This window comes from Callorhinus ursinus, unplaced genomic scaffold (assembly GCF_003265705.2).
Source record: "Callorhinus ursinus isolate GAN/ISIS: 27379988/994484 unplaced genomic scaffold, GSC_fseal_2.0 scaffold55, whole genome shotgun sequence".
In the NCBI taxonomy this organism is placed as follows: Eukaryota; Metazoa; Chordata; class Mammalia; order Carnivora; family Otariidae; genus Callorhinus; species Callorhinus ursinus.
Genome location: NW_027397117.1, coordinates 3915866 through 3933958, shown reverse-complemented (window position 1 = coordinate 3933958; position 18093 = coordinate 3915866). Strand labels below are relative to the sequence as shown.

At 60.8% G+C, this 18093-nt stretch overlaps 1 protein-coding gene across 1 annotated transcript in view; it reads left to right on the top strand.

The window, feature by feature from the left end:
* CASTOR2 (cytosolic arginine sensor for mTORC1 subunit 2) overlaps window positions 1-17176 on the top strand; it is a 51494-nt gene extending 34318 nt beyond the window's left edge. The window contains exons 3-9 of the mRNA XM_025864655.2: window positions 5822-6015; window positions 6354-6486; window positions 7034-7157; window positions 7857-7967; window positions 8216-8298; window positions 11392-11486; window positions 11575-17176. Coding sequence (XP_025720440.1) covers window positions 5822-6015; window positions 6354-6486; window positions 7034-7157; window positions 7857-7967; window positions 8216-8298; window positions 11392-11486; window positions 11575-11640 — 806 coding nt within the window. The 3' untranslated portion in view covers window positions 11641-17176. The remainder of the gene's footprint in view (window positions 1-5821; window positions 6016-6353; window positions 6487-7033; window positions 7158-7856; window positions 7968-8215; window positions 8299-11391; window positions 11487-11574) is intronic.
* The last annotated feature ends 917 nt before the right edge of the window (window positions 17177-18093 follow it).

Sequence of the window (18093 nt, the reverse complement as noted above, 5' to 3'; positions counted from 1 at the left end):
GGCTGATTCCTAAAATGGGGTCTGAGACCTGGCGTTACAGGGTCAGAAGCTGTTTGTGTGGTTCTCAGGGCAAGTTGACGGCGGGGGGCCACCGTATTAGACCATTCTCACCTGCCTGAGGCCTCACGGTTGGTGTCTTCTCTGGATGCTTCCAGGGGCCGGGCCCTAGGCTGGGGAGCGCAGAAGTGCGGGCCATCCAGTCTTTGCCCCCAGGGGGCAGCTTACAGCTCTGGGAGGACAGAAACACAGGAGCCAGAATTATATTAGCAATAGAGAGTGGTGCCCAGCCTGGCTGGCAGAAGTGCAGTCCAAGGGAACTTCCCGGAAGAGGCAGTGCTCGAGGCAAACCCAACTAGATGAGTAATGAGCCCACCTCGTGGAACCTGGGAAGTTGGGAGTGGGGAGGCTTCCAGAATGGAGGGTTGCCTGGCACTCCCAGGGAACTGGAGGTGAGAAGACAGAGCAAGAAGGAGATGGGACAAGGGAGGCCAGGAGAGACAGAGGCAAGGGGGAGCCAGTGAAGGGTCTCACCTGATCTTGAAGGGCTTGCCTGGAGGAGAGAGCCGAGTAAGGAGGCTGGTGCAGTAAGGACAGAGTGGAGAATCAAGAAAGATTCCAGATCTGAATTTACCTGGGCCTTTTTCCTGAGCTCCACTGCTGATCAACAGGGAGCCTCACACTGTATTTGGGTCTGGAAGAACTGGTGAGCCTTCAGCATGTCCCTTTCTGGGGAGCTCAGAAGAGGAGGCTTTGGGGGGAGCTTATGTAGTCAGGGAAGGCTTCCTGGAGGAGGCAATTTTTGCTGCCCTTGAAGGGCTGAGGAGGGAGAGAGCATGTCAGGTGGGGGTGTATGGGTAAGTATAGAAGCAGAAGCAGAGACCAGGTCCAAAAAGCAGTTGGAAATGTAGGTTCAAACAAAAAAAAGAGGTGAGCAGGGTCAGTTTGGACCTTATTCTGCAGGCAGTAGGGAGCCATTGAAGGTTGCTGAGCTGGAGAGAGTCGTCACTGGGGCTGGACTCAGGAAGAGGCACCCGGGGTGAGTGTGCGGGAAGGGAGAGAGTGTGAGGTGGGGGCCTCCCGGAGGGTAGGGGAGTGAATAAGCAGGCTTTGTCCAAAGTGAGGTCTTTAGGCCCAGGCTGAGACCCTAACGGACCCAGGGAGGGAATTACCCACAATCCTGAAACCCGGACATTCCCTAGAGCCATTAATAATCGCCTGGCCTCTCCCCAAACCTTTTCCGGTGGCCGGAGCAATAATAGTGTCTTCAGTCTGGGGAAGGGGGTTCCGGGGAAAACAGGTGTAAATTATACGGCCAGCAGGGGCTGAGAGGTGGGGTCCTTAACCCCGTGACTTCTGGGTAGGGGTCTCACGTCCAGGTGGTGATTCCTGGTCAGCACACCCAGGCTGCTTGAATTATCTGTTACTGCCCGAGAAAAACCGTGTACATTTATGGGAGTGTAGCGTCTCTCGCACACGTGCTGGTCAAAAGGTAGGGGGAGGATGTCGTTGAGAAGTGACTCCCGGCCTCACCCTGGCCTAGGATGAGAAGACCCAGGTTCGGATCCAGCTCTTGCGGCTTCATGGCTCCCCGGGGCCTCCTCCCCAAACACAGCATCACCTGTCCCTTCTGCAAGGGGCCCACGTGGCCACCCGATGCGCATGCGCTCGATAGGCATCATTCTGTCCTAGATGAGCCGTAGTTCCTCTGCCCGGCCGTGCTGTTGGATTTTCGGGAGCACCCAGGTGTTCGTTTGAAATCCCTCTGGGTCGCACACTTGCCCGTGAGTCTGTCTCTGCCCCACGTGTTAACGACTGCTTTGCAGCAAAATTGCGCATTTATACAGCTCTTGATGCATGTTACCCAACTGCCATTGAGAAACCAGCAAAACTCCACTAGCAGTGTACTAACAGAAAAGGCTCTGGCATTTGGTGAGCACTTGGACGCCAGGCACTTAGCTAAGCGCTTGATGGGGATTATCTCATTTAATCCTTCAAAGCATCTTCTGGAGCTGATCCTGATTTCATCATTCTGCATTTGCAACTAAGAAACGGAGGGGCGTTGCCTTTGCCCAGAGTCATCGAGGCAGGATTAAACCCACCCGCCTGACCCCAGGACTCTTGACCCTGCTGTGGGCCTGGGCAGGAGAAGCCTGAGAAGCACAGGCTGGGTGGGGGGCATGCAGCCGTGTAGCGCAGGGACCCGCGGGTCCTGCAGCTGGAACAGGGAAGGCCTGGGGAGGGGGGTTGGGTACAGTGAGGAGGGCGGCGCGGGGGGACGCGGGGGTTCCACTTAGCCACAGAGCCGCCCCGGTCTGTGGCTGAGGGTGACAAGACACCGTTAACCTCCACTACCACAGAGCATATGCAGCTCCGACAGGCTATTTTTAGGGGCTTGTACTATGTGTGGTGACAGAAATAATCCATTTTGGTCTTGGAATGGGTCCATTTTTCCTCTAGGGAAGGGCAGGCTCACTGCCTCCTGGTCAGCCTCCTGGCAGCTCATCCCCACAGCCCCAAAGTGGAACCTCAGGCACCCCGAGGCTTGGTCCGGGGTGAAGATGGGCCCCAGGCAGGCCTTCTGCCCCCCACCCCCACCCCTCCACCCCGGTATTGGAGGTCCCAGGGGCCAGAAGCAGCAAACACTGTGGTTTCCAGCTACTTTTGCTCTTCTGACAAGGCTCGCACTTCTGGAAGTATCAGAGGGGGTGACCACTGGTCTGAAGCCGCCCACCATCAGTGGGTTCTCTCCGGGGCCGAGAGCCAGGAGCGGCAGGCCCTGAGGCCTGGAGCAGGGCAGGCAGGCCCATCCGGCCGACCCGCTGCCCAGACTGGTCAACAGTTGGACTGACCTGAAATCCTCTGTCCCCTCCCCCAACCCCCACCATCCCATGTCCCCATTTTCAGCTGGCTTCAGGCCTGGGCTTCTCCCTGGGATTCATCCAAACCCGCCGAGAGACTCCCCAGAGCAGAGCCTTGGCTATACCAGCCCCCCTTAAAAACACACACACCCCAGCACTTCACCGACTCGGAGGGGACACGCCTTCCCCACCGTATCTGCCACAGCTTCCCAGCAGCCTCCGCCGGGGAGGACAGAGCCCGGGTTGCAGTTCGTCGCCGTCCCAGCCCGAAGCCTGTGTACTCTGCCCTCCGCCGCCCTGCGCTCTCAAGACCCCCACTGCCTGCCTACTCTGCCAAATGGGAGAGGGGCTGACTTCGCAGGGCCCGTTGTGCGCCCGTAAGCTGACGGGCAGCGAACTGCTCCATCCCCACTGGTGGGCCGGGGCTGGGAATGGCACCCGCTCCCCCTGGGTCCCTTGGCCCGATCCTGGGAAGTTGGGTATGGGAGCAGGGGATGGTGGTGAAGGCCACCCCCCACCTCGGGTCTGGCAGGGCGACCGAGCTGGGCGGAAGGCGGCGAGCCGGGAAGGTAGATGAGTGGGACCATGGGGCCTGGACCGAGCAGAGAGGCGGGGCGGGCTGCCCCCGTCCCTCATCCTTGTCTCACACCCCTGTGCACCGCGTGCTGAAAGTGGCCGAGGACAAAGCAGACGAAGCCACCGCCCCGCACGGTAGCCACTCAACACGCACGCAGCTGTCAGAAGCGAAATGAATCAAAATGAAATAAAACGTACCATCTTCTGTCTTCTGTCACATTAGCCACGTTTCTTCTGTCTGCTCTGAAGCCACGTGCAAGCGGCTATCATTTTGGGCAGCACAGGTGTAGACCCCTCCCCACTGCTGCACAGAAGAGCTGTCTTGGGAAAAGGACCTTGGCTTTTATCCGAAGGACGAGGGAAGCCACTGGGTGGTTTTGGGTCGAGAGGAACCTGGCAGGGAAGGCAGACGGCCGGTTCACAAATGGTGACGTGGTCTCATGCTAGCATGTGGCGACATAAGATATAATTGACCTCTCCAGAATTTTCCCAAGAAGGCTGAAGGGCTTCTGCCCTATTGGAAAGGGGCATTTTCAAACTTTCATCATTAAATATGTTAAAATGATGGCTGGCCGCTGTCAGGGCTGTGGGGCTCACACCCAGCGCACGGGAACACAGGAAGCGTTGGGCGGACCATCTAACAAGCCTGGACCATCAAGGTACCCCAGCCCTCGGTGGCTCCTGGGGCTGTCTCTGCAGAAGGTGGCAGGGTTGGGGGGCTCACAGTGCTGCCCCCGGGTCCAGGCCCCTTAGAGTTTCAGAATTGAGCTCCTGGTTCTGGGGAGTTTCCTCTGCTGGTCAGACTATTTTTCTTCCGACACCCAGGTGACAGTGAGACTAGATGCAGAAGCCCGAGGCCCAGGGCCTCTTAAATGCCTTTCCTCCTGCTCTTCCTCCCAAACCTCTCGCCTTTTCTGGGAAGCCGCCTGCCCCTCTAGCGAGCCTGGCTGGGATGGTCCCTTCTGAGGCAGCAGGACCAGCAGGCAGCCAGGCTATGGTTACCATGGGGCGACTGGAGCTAGGCAGGTGGGAGCCCAGGTGGGGCCTCCCTCAGTTTCTCCTCCTCAGAAGCCACGTTGCCTTCCCCGGGGTGACACTATCATCATCACAGTCTCCCTGATTTGCCAGGGTCTGGGCCCCTCTTCCTGGCCCCCGCCCTACCTGGGCGGGGGCCAGACCGGGCTTTGAGTCCTGGTTCTTATTTCCCTAAGGGATCTCGGGCAGATCCCCGGCCCCCTCGGCGCACTGGTTTGTCCCCCATATGGTGGGAATGACAGTCTTGACACAGGGTGTGTGTGAGCAGGCACCTGTGATGCAAAGAGAGTCACACGCGCGGCCTGTGTCGGGGGAGACGCGTGCACATGCGCGTACCTGTGTCCTGCCGCCCCCTGGGCAAGCTCCCCTGCATGCTCTCTCTGCAGGACCAGGTAGAGCAGGTGAGCATGCGGATTCCGACTGTTTCTGAGCTAGTCAAGGAGACCTGGTGATTGCTGAAACTCTGACCCTCCTCCACTCTGCCCCCACGAACGCCAACCCCAGGATCCCTGGGCTCTCTGGAGGAGGGACTTGGGTGACAGTCACTGTTGCCAAAAGGTGGCACCCTGCGGAGCCCTCCTGGAGCCGCGTGTTCTTCCAGAGTGCAGGTCTGACAGAAGCAGGGAGAGAAATCCCGGGCCCTCCACCCTGTCTCCTGGCTTCCCCTCCACCCTCCAGCCCCCCTGAGAGGTTCCCGGGAACCGGTATGAAAACCAAGGGGAAGCAGGGAGCGCCTGGGTGGCTCAGTTGGTTAGGCATCTGCCTCTTGGTTTCGGCTCAGGTCGTGATCTCAGGGCCGTGAGATCGAGCCCCACGTTGGGCTCTGCACTCAGCAAGGAGTCTGCTTGAGATTCTCTCTCCCTCTGCCCCCCCGACCCCCGTGCACACGTTCGTTCACTCTCTCTCTCTTGAAGAAATAAGTAAATCTTAATAAAATAACCAGGGGGCCTGTTCCACCCATTTGAGGGCAGCCCCTGACAGCCAGAAGGGTGGTGGGAACTGGAAATAAAGTCATTACTCGCGGCTGAACACCCATTGTTTCATGGGTGAGACGGTAGAAGCCCAACACAGATAAGCCACTTGTCGTCCAGGCTCCTGCCCTGCCAAGTGGTCAGGCATGTCTGAGGTCTTCTGAGGGCCTTCCCTGCTCGGTCCTCCCAGGGTGGGACCTCTGATTCCATCCTCCTCTGACAGATAAGGGCACCGAGGCCCGGAGGGCAGGGACTGGCCAGGGTCCCACGGCTGGACTGCACCTCTGTCCCAATCCCTGCAACCTGCCCTGTCCCTTGCCCGGAGGACCCACCAGTCACAGACCCGCCTTCCATGTGTCATCCCCTTCCCTCCCCCCGCAGAGCTGCCCTCCTCGGAGCACCTGAGCGTGGCAGACGCCACCTGGCTGGCCCTGAACGTGGTGTCGGGCGGGGGCAGCTTCTCTAGCTCTCAGCCCATCGGCGTGACCAAGATTGCCAAGTCGGTCATCGCTCCACTGGCCGACCAGAACATCTCTGTGTTCATGCTCTCCACCTACCAGACAGACTTCATCCTGGTGAGCCGGGGCCCCGTTCAGAGGGAGGTCAAGGCTACCTCGGGGTCATGGGTCAAGTGTCAGCATGGGGCTCCATGCAGCCCCACACACCGCCTGTTTGTTGCAGACCATGCTGGGTTCGACCCGGAGGCCAGGATGTGAGGGTTGGGAGCACGTGCGGGGAGGGGTGGCAAGAGTGTCTGGTCACAGGGCCCGCAGGGGTTCCAGGCGCCCATCCCCCACCAGCATGGCGGGAGGGACGGGGGAAGCTGGTTCTGAGCTCAAAATCTCAGAATCAAGGGGGTCGGTGCCCCCCCGGGGATCACGGGACATTCACATCCTTGACTCCCCGTCCCCAGGTGCGCGAACGGGACCTGCCCTTTGTCACTCACACCTTGTCATCAGAGTTCACCATCCTGCGGGTTGTCAATGGCGAGACGGTAGCAGCCGAGAACCTCGGCATCACCAATGGCTTCGTGAAGCCCAAGATGGGTGAGTTGAGGGGGCTCTGTGCAGGGCAGACCTCGAGAAGTGGCCAGGGCCTAGCCCAGAGCAACCCCGTTCTCAGAGCATTCATTAAGCACCGGGCATACACAGTGTGTGACAGTCCTGGTCAGACCCTGCTCTCGAGGTCTAGCAAGGGCAGGGGACATGGACACAGCTGGTGATGGCCAGAGGCCACTCCTCACCCACCCAGGGTATCAGGATGGGCTTCCCAGAGGCAGCGACTCTCTAACTGAAGCTTGGAGTCCAAGTAGGAGCTCAGCCTGGTGGTAGGGGTTGGAAAGGTCTTTCATTCCAAGCAGACAGCAAGGCATGTGCAAAGGCCCGGGGATCTGTAAGTGAGCCTGGAGAATCAGGAGAGCCGTGGCTGGTACCGGAGGCTGGGTGGGTGGGTGGGTGGTACTGGAGGCTGCAAAAGATACAGGGGCAGGTCCCCCAAAGCAGCTGCCTGCTGACCCCACCCCTCATCGGGCCCTCCTCCTGCCCCACGCCTCTCCTCCTCCGGCCTCAGCGCCCCCTGTCTTTGCTCTCGCAGTCCAGAGGCCTGTCATCCACCCTCTGTCCAGCCCAAGCAACAGGTTCTGTGTCACCAGCCTGGACCCTGACACGCTTCCTGCGGTCGCCACACTTCTCATGGACGTCATGTTCTACTCCAACGGGTACAGCCCCCTGGGACGTGAGAGGCTGCAGGGTGGGCCAAGGGGACACAGCTTTGCCTGGGAGCCCCAGTCTGCGTGGGGAGACACAAAAGCTGCCACCTGCCCTGGAAGCTAGTCTGGGGGTGGGGGGATGGATCATGGCTCTACCCAAAAGCTGCACTCTGAGAACGCCAAAACTTGGTGAAGCCCCAGGGCCACATGTCCGTGAAATGAGCACCCCACTCACCGTCCCCTGAGCTCCAAGGGCAAGCCGGGTCAGCAGGGGAGCCAGGAGCTTGGGGGTTTTCATTCGGCAGACAAGAGGCTTTGCATTTTACCTCGGAGCAGATTTTAGCAGGGTGGGACCAGGGGCCGGTGAGCTGGCAGTGACCACACACTGTGCCCAAGCTGTGGGTCGGCACAGGGACAGAGAAACCCTGTCCAGCAAGGGGCGGGGGTGGTCTGCACCGAGGGCCGGCTGGGTCTGTGGCTCCGTGAAGTGTGGCACTCACCTCCGTGGATGCCGTGGACTTGTGCGCATCTCAGATGGGGAGACTGAGGGTGGGAGCAGAGGTTCAGGGTCACCCAGCAGGGCAGGATCAGGGCCAGGACTTGGCCCCGGCTTTCCCGGGCTGGTGGGCCGGCGGGCAGGCTGCGTGGGGGTCTGGGTGTGGCGGGGGTCCACTGCATCCCTCACCACGCCACCCCCCCGTCCCCCAGAGTGAAGGACCCCATGGCTGCCGGGGACGACTGTGGCCACATCCGCTTCTTCTCCTTCTCCCTCATTGAGGGCTACATCTCCCTGGTGATGGACGTGCAGACGCAGCAGAGGTGAGTGGCCCAACTTATGGACGACACTCAGCTCAAAGGCCCGGGGCCGTTGGGGCGCTGTTGGTCCCTCAGCCCCTTCTCTGGAGCTGGTGGGGGGGAGGTGTTCCAAAGCCCACTCCCAGCCCTGCCTTTCCATTCCCCCCCACATGAGGGGGGCTCAGGAGGGGGCTCTGACGGCAGCCACAGCTCCGACCAAGGGACCACGACCAACGTCAGCCTCTGGGGTTTGTCTCTCTCTCCTTGTTAAGGTTCCCTAGTAATTTGTTGTTCACCAGCGCATCTGGAGAGCTCTGGAAGATGGTGCGGATCGGAGGACAGCCCCTGGGATTTGGTGAGCTCCGGGGTTGAGGGGCAGGGCGGGGACCACACCGGCGGGCAGGGGCCTAGCATCGCCAAGCGCCGTCCGTCCGGGCTCGCTCACCCTGCGGTACAGACGGGGAGGCTGAGGCTTAGGGAGCCGATGTCCCCACCGCCACGGGCCCTTGACCAGCGAGTGACCTGAGGTGCAGGTCTTCAGCCAAAGTGCTCTTATTTCTCCCCTACTAGAGATTGCATTCCTGTTGCTTATTACCACATTGGGGGGCGCAATACAAGTTGAAAAGGAAGGGGCACCTGGCTGGCTCAGTCGGCCAAGCGGCCGACTCTCCATCTCAGCGCAGGTCATGATCTCAGGATCGTGAGTTCGGGCCCTGCCATTGGGCTCCGTGCTGGGCGTAGAGTCTGCTTTTAAAAAAAAAATCAAAAAGGAAAAAGTCACCCGTTAGTCCCAGCTGCTCACAGGCAATGGGTATTGTTCTGATGAGTGCCCTTCACGTAAATAAATGCAATTGCCATCAGACTCAGGCACCCCAGCACTCACCCCAAAATACCTCCCCATTTCTGTCCTGGGAAGGAACAGCTTCTCCTCCATAGCGGTGACCTGATCGTACGGAGGACATCCGCAGAGATTCCCTAAGAGTCTCTAGTCTCGGTTTCCACAGCTGCCCAAACAGTGTCGTTGGCAGCGAGTTTTGTCCACGAGCGTGTTCCAAGGGGCCCCGGGGCTCGGAGTCCTCGGTAGTTAGCAGGGCCGCATGGCACCAATTTCGCCCGGGGCTGGGTGGCGGTCACCGGTCCCGTTGTCAGTGAGGGGCCGATCAGAAATAACTTCCTTAAGCTAGACCTGGGGACTTCCAGACCCCAGAGCTGGAACGCGGGGGAGGCTCTTGGTCGTCTCTGGGAAGCATCCTCCACAAGCCCTGGTGGGATCGGTGAACGCTGATTTCCCACAGATGGAGTGAATGAAGAACGTTCCCGATGAAGCCCAGACTGCACCAGGGGCCATCATGTCAGCCCTTGGATGCTCAGTTCCCAGGACGGGAGATGGAGGTGGCAGGGCATTTTGACCTGGGGGCGAAGGGTGGGTGAGGGAGCCAGGATCTGCCTCCCGCCTCACCTGCCTGTGGACAAGTTTGCAGGTGGACGGGTCCACCCAGTTCCGCTCAGTTTTAAGATTTTATTTACTTATTTGAGAAAGGGTGAATGAGCGACAGAGAGCACGAGAGGGGGGAGGGTCAGAGGGAGAAGCAGACTCCCTGCTGAGCAGGGAGCCCGACGCAGGACTCGATCCCAGGACTCCAGGATCATGACCTGAGCCGAAGGCAGTCGCTTAACCGACTGAGCCTCCCACGTGGCTCCAGGTGGCCATGCCCAGGTGCAGGGTCCAAAGGTAGAAAGGGTGCCTTTCTAAAGCCAGGTCGCCCCAAGCAGAGGGGCAGAGTCCTGATGCAGGACCGAGGGGTCTGGAGGTGGAGGGGGGAGTGGCAGAGCTCTGGCGGGGGGCGGGGGGGGCCACCAGGAGACTGCGTCCATCAGAATACCGTCTCTAATGCAACCACAGAAAGTCCCGATGAAGGAGGAGGAAAGGGGATGGGGACGGAATCCAGACGTGTAGCCGTCGGGCCTCTGTGTCGGCCGCCCCGTGCGCGGGCAGCCAGGAGACGGGTGTGCGCCGTGGCCGCGCTCGCCTCCCAGCCAACAGCTGGAGCTGCCTGCGCTGGACAGCCTGGCCTCTAAAGCCACCCTGACGGCTATAAATAGCCCTGCAAGAAAGAGAGCTTGCCGAGAATCTGCAGGATCCGAGACCGGCAGATTCCGTATGTTCGCGAGCATGGTTCGGAGTAAACGCGACTTCCCTCCGAACCCAGCGCGCCTACATGCGAACAGCTCCAGAACCGTCCCCGGTCCAGCTCTGTGCTGTGTGTGCCATCTGGGCTTCCCCCTTAGCCGTCCTGTCGCTTTATAAAGTGCGGGTCGCCAGCCTTCTGAACTGACATGATAGGTGGGTCCCAACCCGAAGTCAGAAAGGCATCGTTCTCGACTGCAATCTCTTACCCCCGTTTTTATCAGAATAGTCGTGTCTGTAGCGAAAGGATCTTAGGAGACGAGTCTCCACCACGTGGTGGCGCAGACAGATGGGCACCAGATGTACGGACCCCGGGCCTGCCCAGCCACCCAAAGGGCCCGGCAGACCAAGCGGAAAGCAGGAGTTTGAGAAGCCCACAGAGTCCCCACGCAGGTCCAGGGCTGGGCTGATGGCAGCAGGACTGGGGCCAGGGAGTGAAGGAGCAGAAGGGAGGCTGGAGGGGGTGACGATGGGAGATGGAGGGGTGGAGCCCGGGCCGGTTCCCAGGCTCCAGCCTCAGAAGTGCACAGGGAGCTGGCGACCCGATCTGGACTCTCCCACCCGGTCGGGAACAGCGTTGGGAAAAGGCATCATCGTCAAAATCAGAATAGTGGCTTGGGGGGAAGGGGTTGTGTTGGTGGCACAGAGCGGTCCTCAGACTCTGGAGGTCTTCCTGGAGGAGGAAGCCTTGCGTGGTGCCTTCAAATCAGGCAGGGAGCCGGGGGTGAGGAGAGGATGCACACCTGCTTTGGAGGTCGAGAGGGGGAAAGAAGCCCTTTCCGGCCCCACGCAGATGCCTGGCACTACCTTTAGGACCAGGTAGAGGTCATCACCCAGTGGGGACTCTGAGGAGGAACCCGATGCTCACAGAGCAGAAGTGACTTGACCACAGTCTTCTGGCTAGAAGAGAGTCAGAGGGCGACAGGAAAGAGGGCCGGAACCCACGTCCTCCCGTTGGCCACCCTGCGTCCGGCTCTGTCTCAGAGAACTCGCAAGATGGCAGGGAAGAGGAGTCGGGAGCAGGCAGAGGGTGACCAAAGCTGGACAGAGCTGGGCTCCGCGGAGCCCTGCCAACCAGAGCTCGTTGCCGGCCAGGGAGGGTCAGAGAAGGCTCCTGGGTGGAGGGCCCTCTGCACTAAGCCTTCAGGGTGAGGGGTGGGAGCACTGGGAAATCGTGGGGGCATGGCAGGCCCTGGCAGCAGGGGCAGGGGGGAGACTGGCCGAGGATGCTGAGCGTGGTCCCCCCGCCTGTGTCCCCAGATGAGTGTGGCATCGTGGCCCAGATCTCCGAGCCCCTAGCTGCTGCAGACATCCCCGCCTACTACATCAGTACCTTCAAGTTCGACCATGCGCTGGTGAGTGTCCAGCACCGGCCCCGCCCCCCCGGGCAAGGGCTGCCGGTTCGGGGCTCACGGGTTCTTGCCTCCCCCTGCCCCCTCGCAGGTGCCCGAGGAGAACATCAGCGCCGTCATCAGCGCCCTGAAAGTCAGCCAAGCAGAGAAGCATTAGGAGGGCCTCTTCTGCTCCTCCCTGTCTGCCCCCCCAGGCCTGGGCCCGGCCCCTACCCTGAAGATTCTTCTCACAGTATTTCTCACAGACTGGAAAATCGGCCCCAGGGGCCCCCAAGAAGGGGCCTCTGGGAGACACCCCCGATTGTTTCCCCTGCCAGGCCCGGGGCCCAAGCCAAGACCTCCCCGTGCCCTCCTGCCTTCCTGGAGCCCCCAGACCCTCCAGAGAACCCCTAGCCTCCTCCTCCCCCCACTCCTTCTCCAGAAAACCGTGCCCGAGGCCCAGGGAGCTCACGAGCCCACCCACCTTCCCACCTGGCCTCACCCACAGCTGGGGGCAGATGCTGAAGGAAGTAGGGGCCTCCTACGAGACAATGGGGTTCTGATCCTCGTGTAATCTTGGGAAGCTCGCCGAGCGAGGCTGAGTTCACGGAGCCGGGGGAGGCCCCCGTGAGGACCTGGGGCTGGATGTTGTGGTCGCTGGTCTCTGGATCCATCAGCTCCGGGCTGGTTCCCGCAGAGTGGAGGCCAGTGGGCAGCCCTTGGGTCACGGGCTGGGGCAGCTCTGACAAGCCTGGGTGGGGCCCCCGAGCTGGGGAGGACCCGTGCCACCCCAAATTCCGCCTGCCGTCCGGAGGGCCTCTGCCCTGACTCCCAGCAAGACTGCCAAGGGGTCCCTGTCCAGACCCTCCCCACCGTAAGCACTCACGCCTGGGGGCGGTTCCCAGGAGACCCACCAGCCTGGGGCACGAGCGCCTGTCCCCTGTTGCTTTCTCCAGACCCTACCTGGGCAAGGCAGAGCCTTGGTTTTCCCCAAGCGGGGGGCATTCCCAGCATTCTGGACCTGGGGTTTCTTGCGTCACCCCCACTCCCCAGCAGTTGACTAGACCAGCACAGGGTTCCCCCGTTATCCTGCCCCCCTCCCCTGTCCCACTTTTGGGGGATGTGGAAGGCCTCTGGCCCCCGACTCACCTGCCTGTCCGCCCCTCAGCTGGGGGACTGTGGCACTCATGAGTACTTGACCTGGGGGGCAGCTTATCTGAGCCTTAATAGAGAAAACTGTACCGTACGTTTTAGTTTCTTATTTAATATATTTGCGCCCAGGCTGCAGTTTTCAGGGGACGGGGCCTACTGAGTTCTTTCGGGGGGCCCAGAGGCTCAGCATCACTCAGCTGGCGCCCTGTGGCTCCAGGGACAGGCATGAGAATTGGGGGGTGTCCCAGGAGTGTTGACCCTCTCTTTGGAGCAGGAAGCTGGCCTCAGAGGTCTGTTGCAAGATAGGGGTCCCCCCGGGGCACCCCACACGGAGCTGCGCATGCAGCCCCACTGACAGGTGCCCAGGGAGCCATGTCTGAACATCTGAACATCAGAGGGGACCCAAAGACCACAGGGCAGTGGGCAGTCAGGTGGCAGGCCAGCTGAGGTGGCCTTGTACCCCTGGAGGCTGGCCAGAGAGAATGGGGTGAGCCCCCCGTGCCTCCCCTCCAGCCGGGGGTGGCTCCCAAGTCAGCTGGACCAGAGGGTCCACTGAGGCTCCCGCCCTCCCTGATGCTCTTCCTCGGGCAGCGCGGCTGACTTCGGTGCTGTTCCTGAGAAGCTCAGAGGAGAAAGGACGTTCCCTTAGGCCAAGGGCTTGTGTGAGCCCCACTCCCCACCTTCTCCCAGCATTGTGGGACCCTCCGAGCCCGGGCAGCCCACCACGGAAGAGCCGTGGGTCTGGATCCTTGAAGATGCTCAGGGCCCAAGCACTGATTAGGAACCCACTTCTTCTTTTTTTTTTTTTTTTAAGTTAATTCATTTTGCACAAAGCTCCAAAACAACCAAAACGTGTCCACTGTTTGCTGGCTCCAAAACGGGGGCGGCCGAACGGGCAGGGAGGGACCCAAAGCCCTGAGTCCCCTTTCTCTCTCCTTGGAAGGCCTTGATTTTCTGTGGCGCGCCTCTCCAGACTCCCTCCTGTCGGGTCCCCTGATGGTGTCACCTCTCCGCCTTCCCTCCCTGCCGAGCAAGTGTGTCGGCGCCGTGACCCCAGAAACGTGTGCTACCCAGACCCCCCCCCCGAGAACGTATCTATTGTACACACCTATAAATACCTGTGTTTTATGTTGATATAGATATATACTGTAAATAGCATATATACTTGAGCAATATATATGTTAATATATGCTGTGTGGGCATGCACACGCGTGTGTGCACAGTACGTGGACGCAGACCCCACTGTGTGTGCGCATGTGTGGGCGTGAGGGCCTCCGCCCGCCGTGTCTGCTCCGCACACAGGCACGTTTTGAGCCACCGTATATTTTTAAATCAAGTATATAGGCAATACCTTATCAGAGAAGCCGTGACTTGAGAGAGAAACAAAACCAGCAGCCCAAGAGCGGAGCCCCCGGAAAGCTGGATTCAGCCCCATCCCGCACCCGCATTTCCATGGCCAAGGCCCCTGGACACCCTTGTTTGGTCTGGGGGATGGTGGTATGGAGGGAGGAGTGTTGGCATTTCTTCTGACTCCACAGCAGAAAGGCCCTCTTCCCGTTGCCGTGAGCCCAAAGACCTAGGCAGGGAGGTGGTCCCCCTCCAGCTCTCCGCCCAGCGTCCCCCCGCCCCCGCACCCCTACATGGTTGTTCTGCGTCTTTTTCACCTGCAAGCTTAGAAACCGCAGGGTCTTTTCCCAGGCCTCCTCCTGGAGACTGGCCCTGTCTAGCCAGGAAAAGGACCAGTGCCCTTGACCTTGTGTCCGGGAGGGGCTGGGCGAGGCCTGGGCCCGAGTGGCCACCTAGAGCTTCCCCTCCCCGCTCCCCTCTTGCTGTCTGCGTGCCCATGAGGAGCGTAGTCACAGGGACTTGGTCTCCACGGCAGTTTGGGGGGAAGAATGTCCCGCCCTGGTTTGCTGGGTTGTGAGGGGTCTCCAGGCCCACAGGGCCGAGGCTCTCTTGGCTCTGGCTGGCCGGGTCCGTGGCGGGGGCAGGGAGATGGGGCTCCTGAGCAAGGCTGCCGACAGGAGGAGTGAGTGGTGGCCCCGGGCCTGCCACCTGGGCTCTGGGTGTGTGTGGCTTTGCCTCTGTGTCACCCCCTGGTAAGAAAAGCCCACACCAGCTAAAGGCCACCCCTTGCCCCTCGCCTGCCCCATCCCTGCACGCTACAGAGAAGCGTGACCATCCCTGTCTCCGTGGCTCAACCCTCAGGGTGGGTTCCTCTGGTTCCTGAGAAACAGCTTTCTCCCTCAGCAGCCCATCTCGACCCAGCAGAGGTGGGCGGGGCCAGCGCTGCGCCTCCTTCCTCCATGGGGGGGGGGTCTCCAAAGCCCAGGGCACACATCCAAGCTAGAGAGGTGTACGGACTTCCCCACCCCGGGATCCAGGGGGTCCAGAGTCTCCCAAGCACCAGCGTTCTCCCCCTCCCACCAACTGCAGGCCACGGGCCCCTAGTGGAACCCAGAGCCGCCTGCCGTGGTCTCCCCCATCGGGCAGCATGGCCTTGGTGACCAGTGTGGTGTCCGGAAGAAGATGCGTGGTCTGGCGAGGCTTGTCCCCTGTGAGGTGACAGAGGATGGGCCTGGAGGTCAGGAGAGAAGGTTCTGGTTTGATGGCTAGGGTGAGGCCCCAGTCCCAAGCCAAGGGCACCAGTCGCCTGATAGCCAAAGATGACCTCGCTCCCCACCCCCACCCCACCCCGACCCATCCCTCCTGGCTGCGTTTCTCAGGCTCACCATTAGGAGTCCCTGGGCCACCCTTCTGGGCCTCTGGATCTGCACGTGGGAACAACTTGGGCCCTTCCCAGCCAGGGCTAAGAGGGGCCTTGAGGACTTCCCAGCTGTCAGCAGAGCACTCCTGTGCTCTGAGACCCAGGATTTTTTGATGCCACTTCCTGAGTGAAACCTGAGTGGGAGGTAGGCGGAACCCCCCCATAGATCTGTGTCCCCCATAAGCGGGGGCAGGGGGGCAGCTGGTCACAGCCACTGGGAAATAGAGCAGGCATCTGGCCTGGTGAGCAGAGCTTGAGGGGGGAGGTTAATGGAGTCTCCCCCCCCACACCCCCAAAGACACGAGTTTTGGCTTTTCAGGTTTTCCTAGATGCTGTGCTGGGGGAAGGGCTCGGCCTGGAGAGGGCAGTAGCCTCCCTTCAAAGGGGCTGCCAGGTGCCGAGCCAACCAAGGTGGCCACGGTGGGTCAGCCCAGCCGAGGGTGGGCTTGCAGCGAGAGGCCGGGTGGTCCTGAGGGGAGTTGACCCCTGTATACCTTTTCCTACATCTCAGAGCTCCTCCCAGCTAGTTTTCTCCCCTCCGTTTTCAAATTGGAGGCAACACCAGGGCAAGCTTCACTGTCTCTCTATCCTTAGACCCTGGGAGGAAGCCACAGGGTGGGCCGTGGCCTTCAGCTTTGACATCCACGGCCTCCTATATGAAACCTGCTCTGTTGAGAAGGCGAAGCCCAGGTGGGGGAGGTGTTGGCCAAGCAGCCGGCTGTCCTTGGGGCCGATGGCACCGGGAGTGGCCCTGGGACAGAGGGAGAGGCCTGCGGCCTGGCCCGTGGCATCCGTGGCTGAGGCTCTTGGATCAAAGGTGGGGGGAGAAGGCCGGGAGTCAGGACAGTGTTGTGTGCTTGGCCGCGGTGTGTTGTGTCCTACACATCCGTGTGTGTGCGAGCGCCTCCGTGCAGAGCCCAGATCCGAGCCACGGGCCTGGCTCGTTCAGTATTTTGAGGCCGCGGGAGCCTTGTCACCCGTGGGCCACACGGAGTAGGGTTGACAGTGCGTGGATGGCAGGCCTCGCCCTCGGGACCGCCCCACGTCCCTTGACCTTGTTAAAGCTGCTCGGAGGGGCGGAGGTGCCCCCAGCAGGGGCCCCAGGGGGCCAGCTCTTCAAAAGCGTCCAGTCCTGAAGACAGTATTTGCAGGGAGAGGGTTCGGGTGCGGGCGCCCCCTCACCTGCTGGGGGTCCTCTGCGAAGAGCATCCAGTGAAGTTGGGAGACCAGGGTGGGGGATGAGGAATGGGCCCAATTCGGGTCCCAAGACAGAGGGCAAGCCCGGTGCATTTTCCTGTCCTCTGCCTCAGTTTACCTATCCAGAAAATGATCCAGGAAGAACAGAGCAGGGCTGGGTCCCCAGCTGGGCGGGATGGGGTGGGGGGAGGGGGCGGACAACAAACAAAATCCCAAGTCCTCCTCTTGCTCTATGCCAAAATTATTTCCGTTATCCTGAGATGGGGGTGAGCGGATGTTGGGCGCATGATGGGGCTCTGAGGGGACTCTGCCCTGCCCAGGGCCTCGCCTTGGGGGTCTGGCCCTCACCTGGCACGCCCCGGGTCACCAGCAGTAGCAGTGGCACTTACATCTGTCCCAAGCTCTGGGCAAGGGGGAGCACGGGGCCACCCGACGCCCCAGGGCCCTCACGCTTCTCCCCTCTTTGTTGAAGACACACAAAACCCTCGAGATTCATGTACTGTATGACGGAGAGAAAAAAAGTACCTAATGTTCCCCCAAAAAAGACAGTATATTTTGTACTTTGTAAAGTGTTAATTAAAACGGAGACAAAAATGGATGTTGGCTGACCAGTGTCTGATTTGGGGCTGACCCGGGACGACATCTGCAGTCTTTCCTTTCCCTGAGCCGTGGTCGGGGTTGGGGGAGCTCAGGCTGGGGGGCTCGGAGGAAGGAGAGCAAGCCTTCCAGCCGAACACCCAGAGCCTGAGAGAAGAAACACCCGCCCCAGAGCGAGAGGGGCTGTAATAGTTATCTGGTGCTGCGTAACAAGCTGCCCCCAAGCTTCACAGCTTTACAAATGACTGCGTGTGTGTCGCGGTTTACGTGGGTTAGGAATTCGGGAGCAGTCTGAGCAGTTCTGGCTCAGAGCCCCTCGTGAGGCTGCAACCATCTGAAGTCTTGGCCGAGACCGGAGGATCTACATCCAAAGGCGGTTTATTCACCCTGTCTGTTGGCAGGAAGCCTGTTCCTCTCAGCATGGGTCTCCCCGCGGGGTTGTTTCCTCGCTGTAGGGTGCCTGGCTTCCCCCAGAGCAAGGGATGGGAGGGCCAAGGGAGAAGCCAAAATGGTTTGGCCTCAGAATCCACACACCATCACCCGCCCCCCTATGCTGTGGCCGTACAGCCCAGCTCCGATTTGACACAGGAGGAGACCACTCAAGGTCAAGGTCTCGGGGGCCATCTCGGAGACCGGCTACTACGCCCACCATTCCTCCCCAGACCTCTGGCGGAGGTGGGCCTGGGGTTCAGGAGGACCCGTAGGCCAGGACAGAGCCCCTTCCCCAAGCCTGGAGCCCTGCTGTGGACATCACCCCCCCGCCCCCCGGGACGGGCTGCCTGGTTCTGGAAGCCCAGGACCTGATGCCTCCAGACCGGATCCCCCGGCAGCAGGAGCGAGGGCACCTGCCCAGCGTCCCTCCACAAGCCTCGGGCGTCTGGCTCCTTGTCCTCTTGGCAGGTGGGCACTGGGGCTGCC